Source organism: Chenopodium quinoa, unplaced genomic scaffold (genome assembly GCF_001683475.1).
Source record: "Chenopodium quinoa cultivar QQ74 unplaced genomic scaffold, ASM168347v1, whole genome shotgun sequence".
NCBI lineage: Eukaryota > Viridiplantae > Streptophyta > Magnoliopsida > Caryophyllales > Amaranthaceae > Chenopodium > Chenopodium quinoa.
Genome location: NW_018743942.1, coordinates 493,448 through 505,085, shown reverse-complemented (window position 1 = coordinate 505,085; position 11,638 = coordinate 493,448). Strand labels below are relative to the sequence as shown.

General features: G+C 33.9%; 1 protein-coding gene across 1 annotated transcript; it reads right to left on the bottom strand.

Annotated features, from left to right (window-relative positions):
* Window positions 1-507: 507 nt before the first annotated feature.
* LOC110688808 (double-stranded RNA-binding protein 1-like) lies at window positions 508-10,894 on the bottom strand. Its single transcript, XM_021865564.1, has 3 exons — window positions 9,538-10,894; window positions 4,144-4,281; window positions 508-1,373 (listed from the first exon to the last, which is right to left on the bottom strand). Exons 1-3 carry the CDS (start codon window positions 9,743-9,745, stop codon window positions 1,288-1,290), a joined length of 432 nt encoding a protein of 143 aa, XP_021721256.1. The 5' UTR covers window positions 9,746-10,894; the 3' UTR covers window positions 508-1,287.
* Window positions 10,895-11,638: the final 744 nt, after the last annotated feature.

Genomic DNA, 11,638 nt, shown 5'->3' with positions numbered 1-11,638 from the left:
AGAGTTTGGTTTACTTTTTTTTTTTTTTTTTTTTTTTTAATTACGATTTTCCCGGGTTTCAGGTCCGGACCTGAAAACCCCGGGTTTGGACCGGGTCCGGACCGGGACCGGGAACCTGGATTTTTAAGAACCGGGACCGGACCTGAATCAACAGGTCCGGGTCAGGTCCGGTCCGGTTCAGGTCCGGTTTCAGGTCCGGGCCAATTTTTGTACACCCCTATATATGGGGCAATTCAAACAAGGAAGGATTTAAAGAACCCCTAACACATCAACCAATCACACTCCAGAATCATCCGTGTACATTAACTTATTTGGAAAAGGCCACACATTGGAGTGAGTTCTCTCTCGATCATGAGGTGGTCCATGGTCTTATCATATAAGTCCCAAGCATCCCACAGAGGAATCCCAACAATACCCGGAAGTCCGGAACTACAGCATTATGCAGCAGATAAGTAGTAAGGAAGAGGATATGTCAAAGACCGGGTTTCACACACACAATAACTAAGATTAATTAATACTAATCGAAGGTAAGCTTGAGTAATTTGATTAATACTGGAAATCGAAAGGTTACAATGATAGTAATAGCTTTAGGCTATTAGTCTCGGGGTAGCTTTAGGCTACTACTCTCATGAGGATTCTCACAACAAATTTCTGGATAAACGGCTAGTACTCTCTACATTACAATTTATACTCAAGCACAAACATAACCTAAAACTAATAATGGTTGACCTCCAAAGCTTAGGGAACAACAATCTTTTTGCTATGGTTACTAAAGTGGTGTATCTTCCTTTTCAATCTAGTCTCTTTCCCGAATTGACTTCCTTGCCAAAAGCTACTGCTCCTCTTGTTCCTCTAATTCTGTTTCTGCTTCCCCTGGGTTACCGTAGCTTTTGACTTGCTTGTGGACTTGACCCGTTTTGTGAACTTGACCCATCTTGGCCCTTCGAGTATAGACCTTAATGGGCTGACCCAAATTCGGATCCATCACAGGATATCAGAAGTTTGGGTTTTGGGAAACAAGAGAATGACACAGAGGGATAGAAGAGGATGGTACGTTTTCAATTTGACAGTAACTCAGTATACCTTTTGTGGTTCGCAGGGCAGCAAATAAAAATGGAAATCAAGCCAAGACAACAATCTATCGCAGTTTTACCAATTGGAGCGTCAGCTGACACCCCATGACACAATTCACGCAATGTGGCTCTCCTAGCATATTCAAAGGAAGATCTATAGATTTAGTGTGGATGCTACCCACTTTAGTGCTGAAAAGAACATAATGCCTTAGATCTATTTCAGGTTTTGTACTGAGCCTAGATTCAGCATGAAGTAGCTCAAATATCCATCCGAATCCCAACCAAAGAGATTGAAGTCTCCTAGATAGAAATAAGGAACACAAATGTAAGTAGCTAGTAAGTACAGCGTAATAAGCATCACTTTTAGTGCTCTGAAATTATGCTCCATAATACAAGGTAATTTAGCAAGCCATGTTTCGCCAATGATTATGCACATGAAGAAAATTAGAAATGGTGTGTCAATGATGATTAGTGTTTTCATTTCCTAGCTGTAGGCATTATATTATAAAATATAAAATAGTAATAATAATCTCAACGAGATGTCTAAGCAATGAAATTTTTTATTCTTCTTAAATTTATTCCAAAAAGGGAGAAAGGAAACTTTCTTCAAATTCCTTTTTTGAAGAAAGCAAACGAAAACACGAGAAATGCTAATTACAATGTCCTTGCAGAAACCAAAATGGCATAATAAACCTACAGACATGTCCAACTAAGTTAATCCAAGGCCTTCAAAACCTGTGAGGAATAAGAATGGAAGCCTCATAACAGCCAATAGAAGAATCATTTCAAACATCAGAAGAAAAAAAACTTCATGTCCACAAGCAAAAACCATTTTAGGAAAAATGAGGTAATTTGTCTATTACTGCAATTTGAAGGGGCAAGAAATATGAGGTCTCAAATACTGCAAAAATCAATGGGCTTCTCCCTCCTATTTGATGTCTAAATTTCCATTTCTCTAACAGAAAACAACTTTTAGAAGCTTTCTGCTTCAATGAAATTTACCAGGATCCACTTCGAAGCTAGGTAAAACACCTGTGTTATTTTTTTTTTTTAGTCAAAGGAAAGTAATTCTCACTTCTCAAGCAAACTCAAATTTTTGTTTTGCACTTTTATACTTTTTGAGTTTGTTTAATTTTTTTGACTAAGCCACATTAGGCACCAATTTCCGTACTCATGGTATTTTTAAAGAACGGGTCTAGATGCTGCGACACAGTGTTTTGATACTCTTGTATCTTTTCATTTAATAAAGAAAAAATGAAAGACCAGCATGCAAGATTGCAATTTTATATAAACAGCTATATCAAACTTTGAATTAATTGCAAGTGGACTGAACAAAGATACTACTCAGCTTAAAAAGAAACACTTCATACATCAATTTAAAATTAAATTAGATTAAATTTAAGAAAAACAGGGACATTAGGCAGAGTGATACTTCTATATTCAAACACTGCATGTGGAAGTTCTGGTGAGATAAATGTGCGTCAGTGTATGGCCTGCAATTGTATGGTATGAATGAAAATGTAAATGCCTGCTATAGTAATCAAAAGATTCCTTCTTATTGTTGGAAAGAGAAGGGGGGTGGAGCCCAACAAATCTCATATGATAGTAGGTTTGCAAGGTAGGGATGCAAACAAGCAACGCATGGGTGAGACTAAGAGGGAAGTTTGGAATGGAATATGGTGGAAGAAGGGTTTGATGTTGGATAGAGAGTCATGTACATGGCCCATGTCATGTAAAGGGTCCAGCAATTAATTTCTTCCAGTCAATTGTATAAGGATAGGATAAACATAAGTTGCTTGTATTGTATTAGAAAATAGAAATGTTATTTTTGCTTTACAATAAGAGTTTGGTAGTAGTTAGGAAACAATATATTGACTATAAGTAGGAAAAGATAGTTTTCTTAATTATGTTGGAAATTCTAGTTCTAGTTGAACTACGTGATTGTTAGCCTGTAAACATGGGATAAATATACTATGAGTCTTGGTTTTAAAAAGCTGCGCCTAACTCCCATCTGGGAAATGGGAAATGAGCTTTAGCTAGGCGAGGCTCAGTCACCTACGGAAGGCGCGCGCCTCAAAGCGCCTTTGATAAGGCGCGCCTTTGCACCTCAAGGAAAATAACTAAGATTTAAGTTATAAATTGAAGAATGATAGACATTTTTCAAATTCAGACTACCTTAGATTTACATATATCATTATTTAATTTATTATGAATCTTTTTAATTGGTATTAAGTACAATCAAAGTAAAAATTAATTTGAAATAAATATATAAATACATGCGCCTTGCATACAAAAGGCGCGCGCCTTCGCCTTGCGCCTTGGTGTGCCTTGCCCCTTTTAAAACTAAGCTATGAGTTATAGTGTGTAATATTGAGAAAAGGTCTCAAGATAACATGGAATGTCTCTAGGGAGAGATATTGTTATTAGGATTGCTCAAGTGCGAGATACCAAAGTTAGGGTGACTCAAGGGAGAAACACCAAATGTACAAATGATTTCTTATTGATAACAGGTTTGATAGATGATTAAAGTTTGGGAGGACGATTCCTCCTTCCTTATAGGTTATTGTGCCACGGCCCACCATTGTTAATTTGTTATGTATTTGTCTATTTCTAATTGTTTCCATATTGTTTACCATTTGATAGAGACATACATGTCCTGACACTTCAACATCAATCTTTGCCAAGACCAATAGACAATGTTGCTAAATAACTTCAAAGACAGCCTTTACAAGTATATGCAACTATCAAAGACTACAAATCAACTCCTATTAGACAATCAGTATGGACCATACTTCACATATTATAACCAAAAATACAGTACTCTGCAGTATCTTTAATTAACAATCATTGAGGAAAGAATTTACTAAGGCACCTTTCAGTAAAGAACTGTGGAGGTGTTCTAAAATCACCATCAGAGATGTTTAAGACCAATCGATAAACGCTTGGAAAAAGGAGGGACAAGAGACTTAAATTAAGATGTATTAAATCTGTTTTTAGTTTAATTTCAATTATAAACGGAACAAATAGAAGCATTCAGAATAATAAAGATTAAACACACATTTTGCATCACCTTTAAATTTCTTATCATCCCGACTTGAGAAGTTTACATCACTACCAGCAGCAGCTTGCAAAGGTTCATTCATTTTGGGTTGCTGGGCATCAACATAAGTTGGTGAAACTTGTAAAGCATTGTTTGCACTAGGAGAACCTGCAAAAAAATTTCAAAATTACTCCCAGCTCAGAATCCAGCAGTGAAGTACAGAAGAAAAATCCTGTTTGTTGGCAGCAGCCAGCAAATACTATATGAGAAGCAAATTGCGAATCAAAGTGAAATAGTTCTAAGCTGTCGTAATCTTCTGTGATATATCAATGTACATTTATTCCAGTGTAGACGAAGCTGGTTTGTAAAAAAAAAAAAAAAAATAAATAAATAAAACCATAAAAGATCCTATAAATTACCACTATAAGTTATGTGAGCATCTACAATGCCAAATCAAGCTTCGACTTTCATAGAGTTTAAAGGCGCAACACAAACTTTACGTTTGAGTTAAAAATATGCACCAGCCTGATGGCATGTTTTATTTTTTAAAAGGAAAAAAGAAAGTGTATTGATCAGATGAAATAAAGAGTACAAAACAATGAGGACAAATCTTCTAAAAGGAAACCAATTTTCATATTAAGCCGGTTTCTTTGAACCTCAACAATTGAGAACCTCTCAAAAATCCCAGCCCCCTTGCCCATAACAATGCTATTCAAATCATTTGTCCCGTTATAATTGACAAGACATAAGACTTCTGAAAAGAACCTTGAAGTAGGCTCCTACCAATCATACCACAAGATTTCTACAGAAGCATTGTGCCACAACTTCTTCTCCTTAACAATTACTTACCCATACCAAACCCTCCAAAACTCACCAATCCACAACCTCTAAAGGGAAAACCAATTCCTCATACAAAGAAAACGGCCCCCTCCAAAGATATCTTGGCACATCAAATGTAGAGATACATGTGAACAAGGATTACTAGCAGATCCCCAGAGCATAAGAATGTCTGGTGAAATCACCAAACCCGGCCTTCTCTTTTAGAGCATGTTGACAGTATTATTACAGCCCACTGCCAAAGTCCATGCAAAGGCCCTCACACTAAGAGCTCACCTTCCAAATAAATTTTGTTGTCAAAGAGGCTGGATAGTGAGGGATTGAGGGGATTAAATCAAGTAGCTTAGAAACAATTTACAAGTAAATAGGGCTTGAGAAGTTGCCCCATCCACACCCTAGAGTCTCCATTGCAGATAATTGAAAGTCCAAAATTTCCATTAAGGAAAAATGCTCCTCCAATTCCCTGTCATGTATATCCCAAGCATCATTGCATTAAAAGCATGACACCTGGTGCATTATGTAGAAGAAAATTGGAATAAACATGGGAAGCAAATACAAAAAGGTTGATCTCACCAAAATCTTGCCAAAGACAAAGCGAGAACCCACCCTATTTTGAACCTCGTTTAAACTGAGAAGAAAGGGTAAGTGGGTAACACATGTGAAATGAACTTTTAAGGGCACAAATGTGAACGCATGTGTCACTCTCACAGCTACTAATGCAACCCGTATTTGCCCTTGATAACTCTATTCTGAAAGAAATCAAAATTGCAAGAAAACGCGATAACCATATTTCAAGAACAGCAATATCTCATCTCCTGACACCAATATACCCTAAATCCTAATTCTCCCTCGTCCTTAGTACGACACACCAAATCCCAACTCACTGTGTGTGCACATCACAAGACCAAAGCCAAAAAGGTCCATCGCCTTATTCTCATCTTACTTGCAAACATTGCAATCAAAACCAAATCCAAAACTTTGAATAAATAGTAGAGAAGGATAATAGACAAACATGATTGAACCCACGCGGAGAAAAGTAGACCTTTTTTCCACCCATTATTTCTCGTTGGAATCCACAAAAGGATTCCAAATGTAGGTTTTCCAATTTGCCTCCAAGAGACAAACCCAAATAACTAAGAGGCCACCACTCAATCTAATACCCAACTATACTGAAGATCAGGATGCACAAGCTAAATCCTTGCTATACTAACTTAGAGATGCTAATATTTATATCCTAATATCACCTCCAAAATTTTGTATCCCTTGTGAGGACTTGATTGAGATTGTCAAAATCAGCTGCCAAAAACAATATAGAGTCATCGCACATGCAAATGATAAATATGTACCTTATCACTCCCCATATTTATACCTCTTATCTCATTCTCTATCACCCTCTCTCTAACATTCTCCCAAGAAAATCAATTACTTAAGTGAAAAGAAAAGCAGAAATAAGAAACCCCCTATTGTAACCCTCAAGCTGTCAAAATCTACTCTCCAGAGGTACCAATGACAATAACTGGAAAATAGACATTTAGACAAACATCCACAACTCCAATGCTTCCACAGTTTACCGAATCCCTTGCACTTGAGCTACATCAAGAAAATTTCGACTCACTTAAAATATGCCTTCTCAAAATCTAGCTTGGAAACCACCACCTTAACGCCTTTTGGACAAGCCACATCAAACTATTCTTTAGCAACACATGCCATCAGGATTTGTCTTTCCTCTACAAAAGCACTTTAAGACTATGAAACAGGGTATGAAAATCCTCTCCCCATTGATTTACAAATGCCTTTGTAGCAATTTTGCAAGCACTAGTAAGGAGACTATTAGGGACTAGGGAGCAAGCCCCTTACCTTAATTGAGAGTCTTTCTAGATAACCAAAAATATAAAATTTAAATTCATGCCTTAGTAGAAAATCTATAATCATGAAACTCCAAAATATAGAGTTAAAAATTAAAATTAAATACAACTAAAAAAAAAAAAAAAACATAAAGCATATCACTATTGATTACAAATTTTAAACTTATTATGGATGAAATATGCCAGGTTAACCCATTTGGGAGGACTTGTTCTTTTCAACATTATTTCAGAATCAAACCAAAAATATTCAGAATAAAAGTGTTAATTTCCTTATATTGTTGCGAATATCTTTGTTCTTTAATTGCATAGTAATATATACATATATATATATATATATATATATATATATATATATATATATATATATATATAATGCTAACTCTTCCTCTTAGTTTTTTTTTTTTTTTTTTTTTTTTTTTTTTTTTTTTTTGAAAAAGCAAAAAGAATATTATTAATCACCAAAACAAACAATCTTTACAAATCTGCTCCTAAAGCAGATCAAACAACTCATCCAGTCCTACCCAGGAACAAAATACTCCTAAATCAGTTTATGTTATTCCTGCTTGTTTTAACAGGAGTAACAAAGTAACAAAGCTGATTTTCTGAAAAACTACAAATTTCAAGTCCTTGGTCACAGCTTCTAGACATCTCAGACACTTATCCCAAACCACCTTGTTCCTCTGCTGCCAAATGCAGTAAATAAGCCAGCAAAACAGCTCTGAATGACTCTCCTTCTGAACCTCCCTGAAACCTGATCCAGCTTAGAATTACAATCCTCAATACGCACAAGATTAACTTGGACCCTAATCTCATTAGGCAACTGAGAATAACACTTCCTGCTGTACTAGCAATAAAAAAAATAGATGATCAATAGTCTCAGCTCAAGATTACAAAGAGGACAAAGATCATCACTCATAATGCCCCACTTTGCAAGCTAAAATTTAACTTTGATCCTTCTCCACATGACCAACCAGCAAATGAATCTGTGTTTAGGAACATTAAACCTATTCCAAACCCAGTTACACCAGTCAACTGTACTAGAATCCTGAGTTGACCAAGCATAACCACTAGCAACTGAGTAACCCTTAGGATTAGCAAGCCAAGCATCATTTCTGAACCCATCTTTCAGATTATCCTTAACCCACCAGATTTGCATCTAGTTCCAGCTGCAATCTAAAGGGCACTTGAACATCTTTCAGTTTTACCCTTCTTCCTAGTTAGTCTCTTTTTTTTTTTTTTTTTTTTTTTTTTTTTTTGAAGAACTAGTTAATCTCCTTTTTATTATTGCTAACTCTTCCTCCTACCCTTCACTACTTCTAGAAGATATCAGAACTACAGGACACACATACCCTTCCTCGCCCACAGGAAAAGTCATGGTATGAGATGTACAATCATGTTTAATCAAATGTATGCCAAAATTCACTCAACCATTACTAGATTATTTTGGGCATCCAAACAGAATTTCAGAGTTCAGATCTCAGAAATATATAAAATCAACCATTTCTGTATCATGCAAAGCCTTATCCTAAACTGTCATTTCCAGCAAAAACAAACTAGTTGATATCAACTGTTTCTCACAATACTTCACAATTGATGACAAGTAAGAAAAATCACAACCGCTACTGTGATTCAAATACCATTTTTTTTTTTCTAAAGTGTGTAATTCAAATGCCTTTAAGGCTCTGTTCACTCTACCATAAAAATAAAATATTTGGTATATATAGTTTCATTTAAGTATAAATAATTTCATTTAAATAAAAATCAATGACTTTAAAGAATAAATATAATTAAAAATCAGTTAAACTAATTTCCGTTTAGTAAGAACAATTTAAGTTTTAGTAATATAATTTCAATTCAGCAAAAATAAAGTAAAATGAACCAAATGAAAATAATTATATACTTTGTATATATATACAAGTAAAGTTTTATTTTATTTTCTCTTCGTGATTAATATATGCTCTATCTTTCTTTCAAAAAGTTTTTTTTTTTTTTTGAATAAACAAGTACTCGTACTCCGTAATAGTTACTTCTCCTTCCGTCCTAAATTATATTGCTCCTTTTTATTATGTGAGGAATAAATGCTAAAAATAGAAATGTAATTTAGGGACGGAGGGAGTAGTCTGTTCTAATATAATAATTTCCATTCAATTTTTCAGCTCATAAGTGCGAACATTCATTATAAGAGCAACTCCAATGGTTGGAAAAATGGACTAGCTTGCAAATATTAAATATCTTAAGCTATTAGTTACACTATTGTTGCACATCTTGTTGATTAGCTTTGGCAAGCAAATTAGCTTTGTAGAGCTAATTAGCTTGGAAAATATTTATTAGATAAAAAATATTATTAATTTATAAATAAATTAATTTACAACTAGCTTAACCATTGGAGCAACAAATAGCTTGAATTGTTATAGCTGAAGATGATGTGGCATGCCAAGCTATTAAATAAATGAGCCAAGCATTGTAGTTGCTCTAAATTCTTATAATTACATAACCATTAAAAATTATTGATACAAAATCACAAAAATAACCCAAAAACCAACCCACCTCGATATAATCCAAAAAAAATATAACCCATTTCCCCAAACATGATATTTCAGACAATTTAAAGCAGAAAATCAATCCAAAACATAATCAAACATTCAAACCAACCTGGAGATAACTAACCAAATATTGAAAAACCCCAAAATCAACAACAAAAAAAAAATGAAGCAAAAATTACCAGTAAGATGTTGGTAAGCAATGTTAGCAACCAAATTGTGGGCTTCTTTAGAAGATTTGGAGGGATTTGGAGTAGTAAAAGTTGAGCCATTTACTGTTACAGTAGCCTGAAACTGAGGGCAATGATCAAGCCCTTCTCTTGTAGTCGAGTATTCTGGAAGATTCCATTTTTTTGATTGACAATACTCTTGTAATTTGGATTTGAACATTTTTTTTTTATGTTGTTTATTTTCTGTGTTGCCCTAAATTTGAAGAAGTATCAAAGAGTAAAAATAAAATTGCTGGAGAAAGAAAAAGAAGAAGAAGAAGAAGAAGAAGAAGGGAGGAAGTGTAAGAAACAGAAAAAAAAAAATTAGGTGAATGAAAGTAAAGATGACAGATGTTAGCTATGTTGCAGAACGCAGATTGATTATAACTTTATCAGTCCTAAACTGATTTGGTAATTTTGGGAAATGACCTCATCTCGGCGACTTGGCTATTGAGATAGGTAATTTTGGTAATTTTGGGAAATGACCTCATCTTTGTAATAGTATTCTTTGGGCATGTTTGGCAAGTGGGAGTTGAGGGTGGGATTGGGAATTTTAATCCCAATTGAAAAAATAAGTCTTATTTGTTTGGTGAGAATGGGAATAAAAAGGGGTTTGGGAATGAGATTATTTATGGGTGAATTCTCACCATCTAATATATAATCCAACTTTCATTCACAGCATTCCAAATTCCCATCCATGCAATTCTAGCCCTTCTATTTTTTAATTTTTTTTTTTTTGAAAAAAAATAACCAATAATCACCATTGTTAGTTTGTTACTCATAACTACCCGTATCACTCAATTAAAATCTAGCCCTCTATTAAAAAAAACAACATAATAAAGAGTGTTTTTTTCTCCAACTTTCATTCACAACACTCCAAATTCCCATCCCTGCAATTCTAGCCCTCCTATTTTTTAATTTTATTTTTTTTTGAAAAAAATAACCAATAACCACCATTGTTAGTTTGTTACTCATAACTACCCGTATCACTCAATTAAAATCTAGCTCTCTATTAAAAAAAATAAAAAAAAAATAAAAAAAATAACCACCCTTTAATAACTATCACTTCTATTATTTTATTACTTAGGGAGGGTAGGTAATAAATGGATGGGAATGGAAATAGGGGGAAAATGACATTTTTGCCATTAATAAAAAGAATAATATAATAATCTTAGTAAGGGTATTTTTGTAAAATTGTTATTTATTTTCTATATATTTCTACCCACTATCCAAACAAGGTATTGGCATATTTTCATGTATTCCCATCAATCAATTATCAATCTCATTCCCACCTTTTAATCTCCAAACTCCCATTCCCACAATCCAAACGCCCCGTTTATTTCATAATAACCGCAATAATAAATATTGTACTCCCTCCATCCTAAAATATAGTTCTTGTTTGTATTTTTTTACGGTATTTAAAAAATAGGAGTAAAAAGTGGATAAAGTACATTAATTAAAGTGAAAAGTACAACTACAGTCAAAAGTTACAGAGATAAAGTAGAATAAAGTAGAAGGCATCTGCAAATTTCAAAGGTAAATAAGAAGTACAATGAATAAAGAAAAAAAGTGAGGGTATAATAATGATCTTTACTAATTGTTCAAAAATAGAAACAAGAACAATATTTTGGTTCTCCAAAATAGGAAAACATGAACTATATTATGGGACGGATGGAGTAATTAAAAAAAGTTACTCCATATTTTAATAAATGATGTAAATTAAGGCTTTTTTTACCTTAAAACATTAAAAATAGTTTCACTTTAGCAAAAATAATTTCAATTCATAAAAATTAAGGTTAGTGAAAAGAGTGCTAGTATAAAATATATAAAGATTAAAAGTATTAATATTGTACTTTTAAGAAAATTATTACATTAGAATATGGAGGGAATATTTTTAATATATACTTAGTTCATATTTTAATACTCTCTCTTTATTTTAAACTAATTAAATATTTTGAAGAGTCCCTCGACTAGGGTTGAGTAGTCCTTGTCTAGGGTGTGTAGTTTCGTTCAGTTTTCAGTGAGAAATCGTGTTTTGTGCCCTGTCTTTCAATCTTTGTGTCATCTCGAATTA

Coding starts and splice junctions, on each gene's coding strand:
- LOC110688808 (XM_021865564.1), bottom strand. CDS start 9,745: ATGTTCAAATCCAAATTACAAGAGTATTGTCAATCAAAAAAATGGAAT. Junction 4,282..9,537: donor TGCTTACCAACATCTTACTG/GTAATTTTTGCT, acceptor ATTTTTTTGCAG/GTTCTCCTAGTGCAAACAAT. Junction 1,374..4,143: donor GGATGATAAGAAATTTAAAG/GTGATGCAAAAT, acceptor ATTTCTATCTAG/GAGACTTCAATCTCTTTGGT.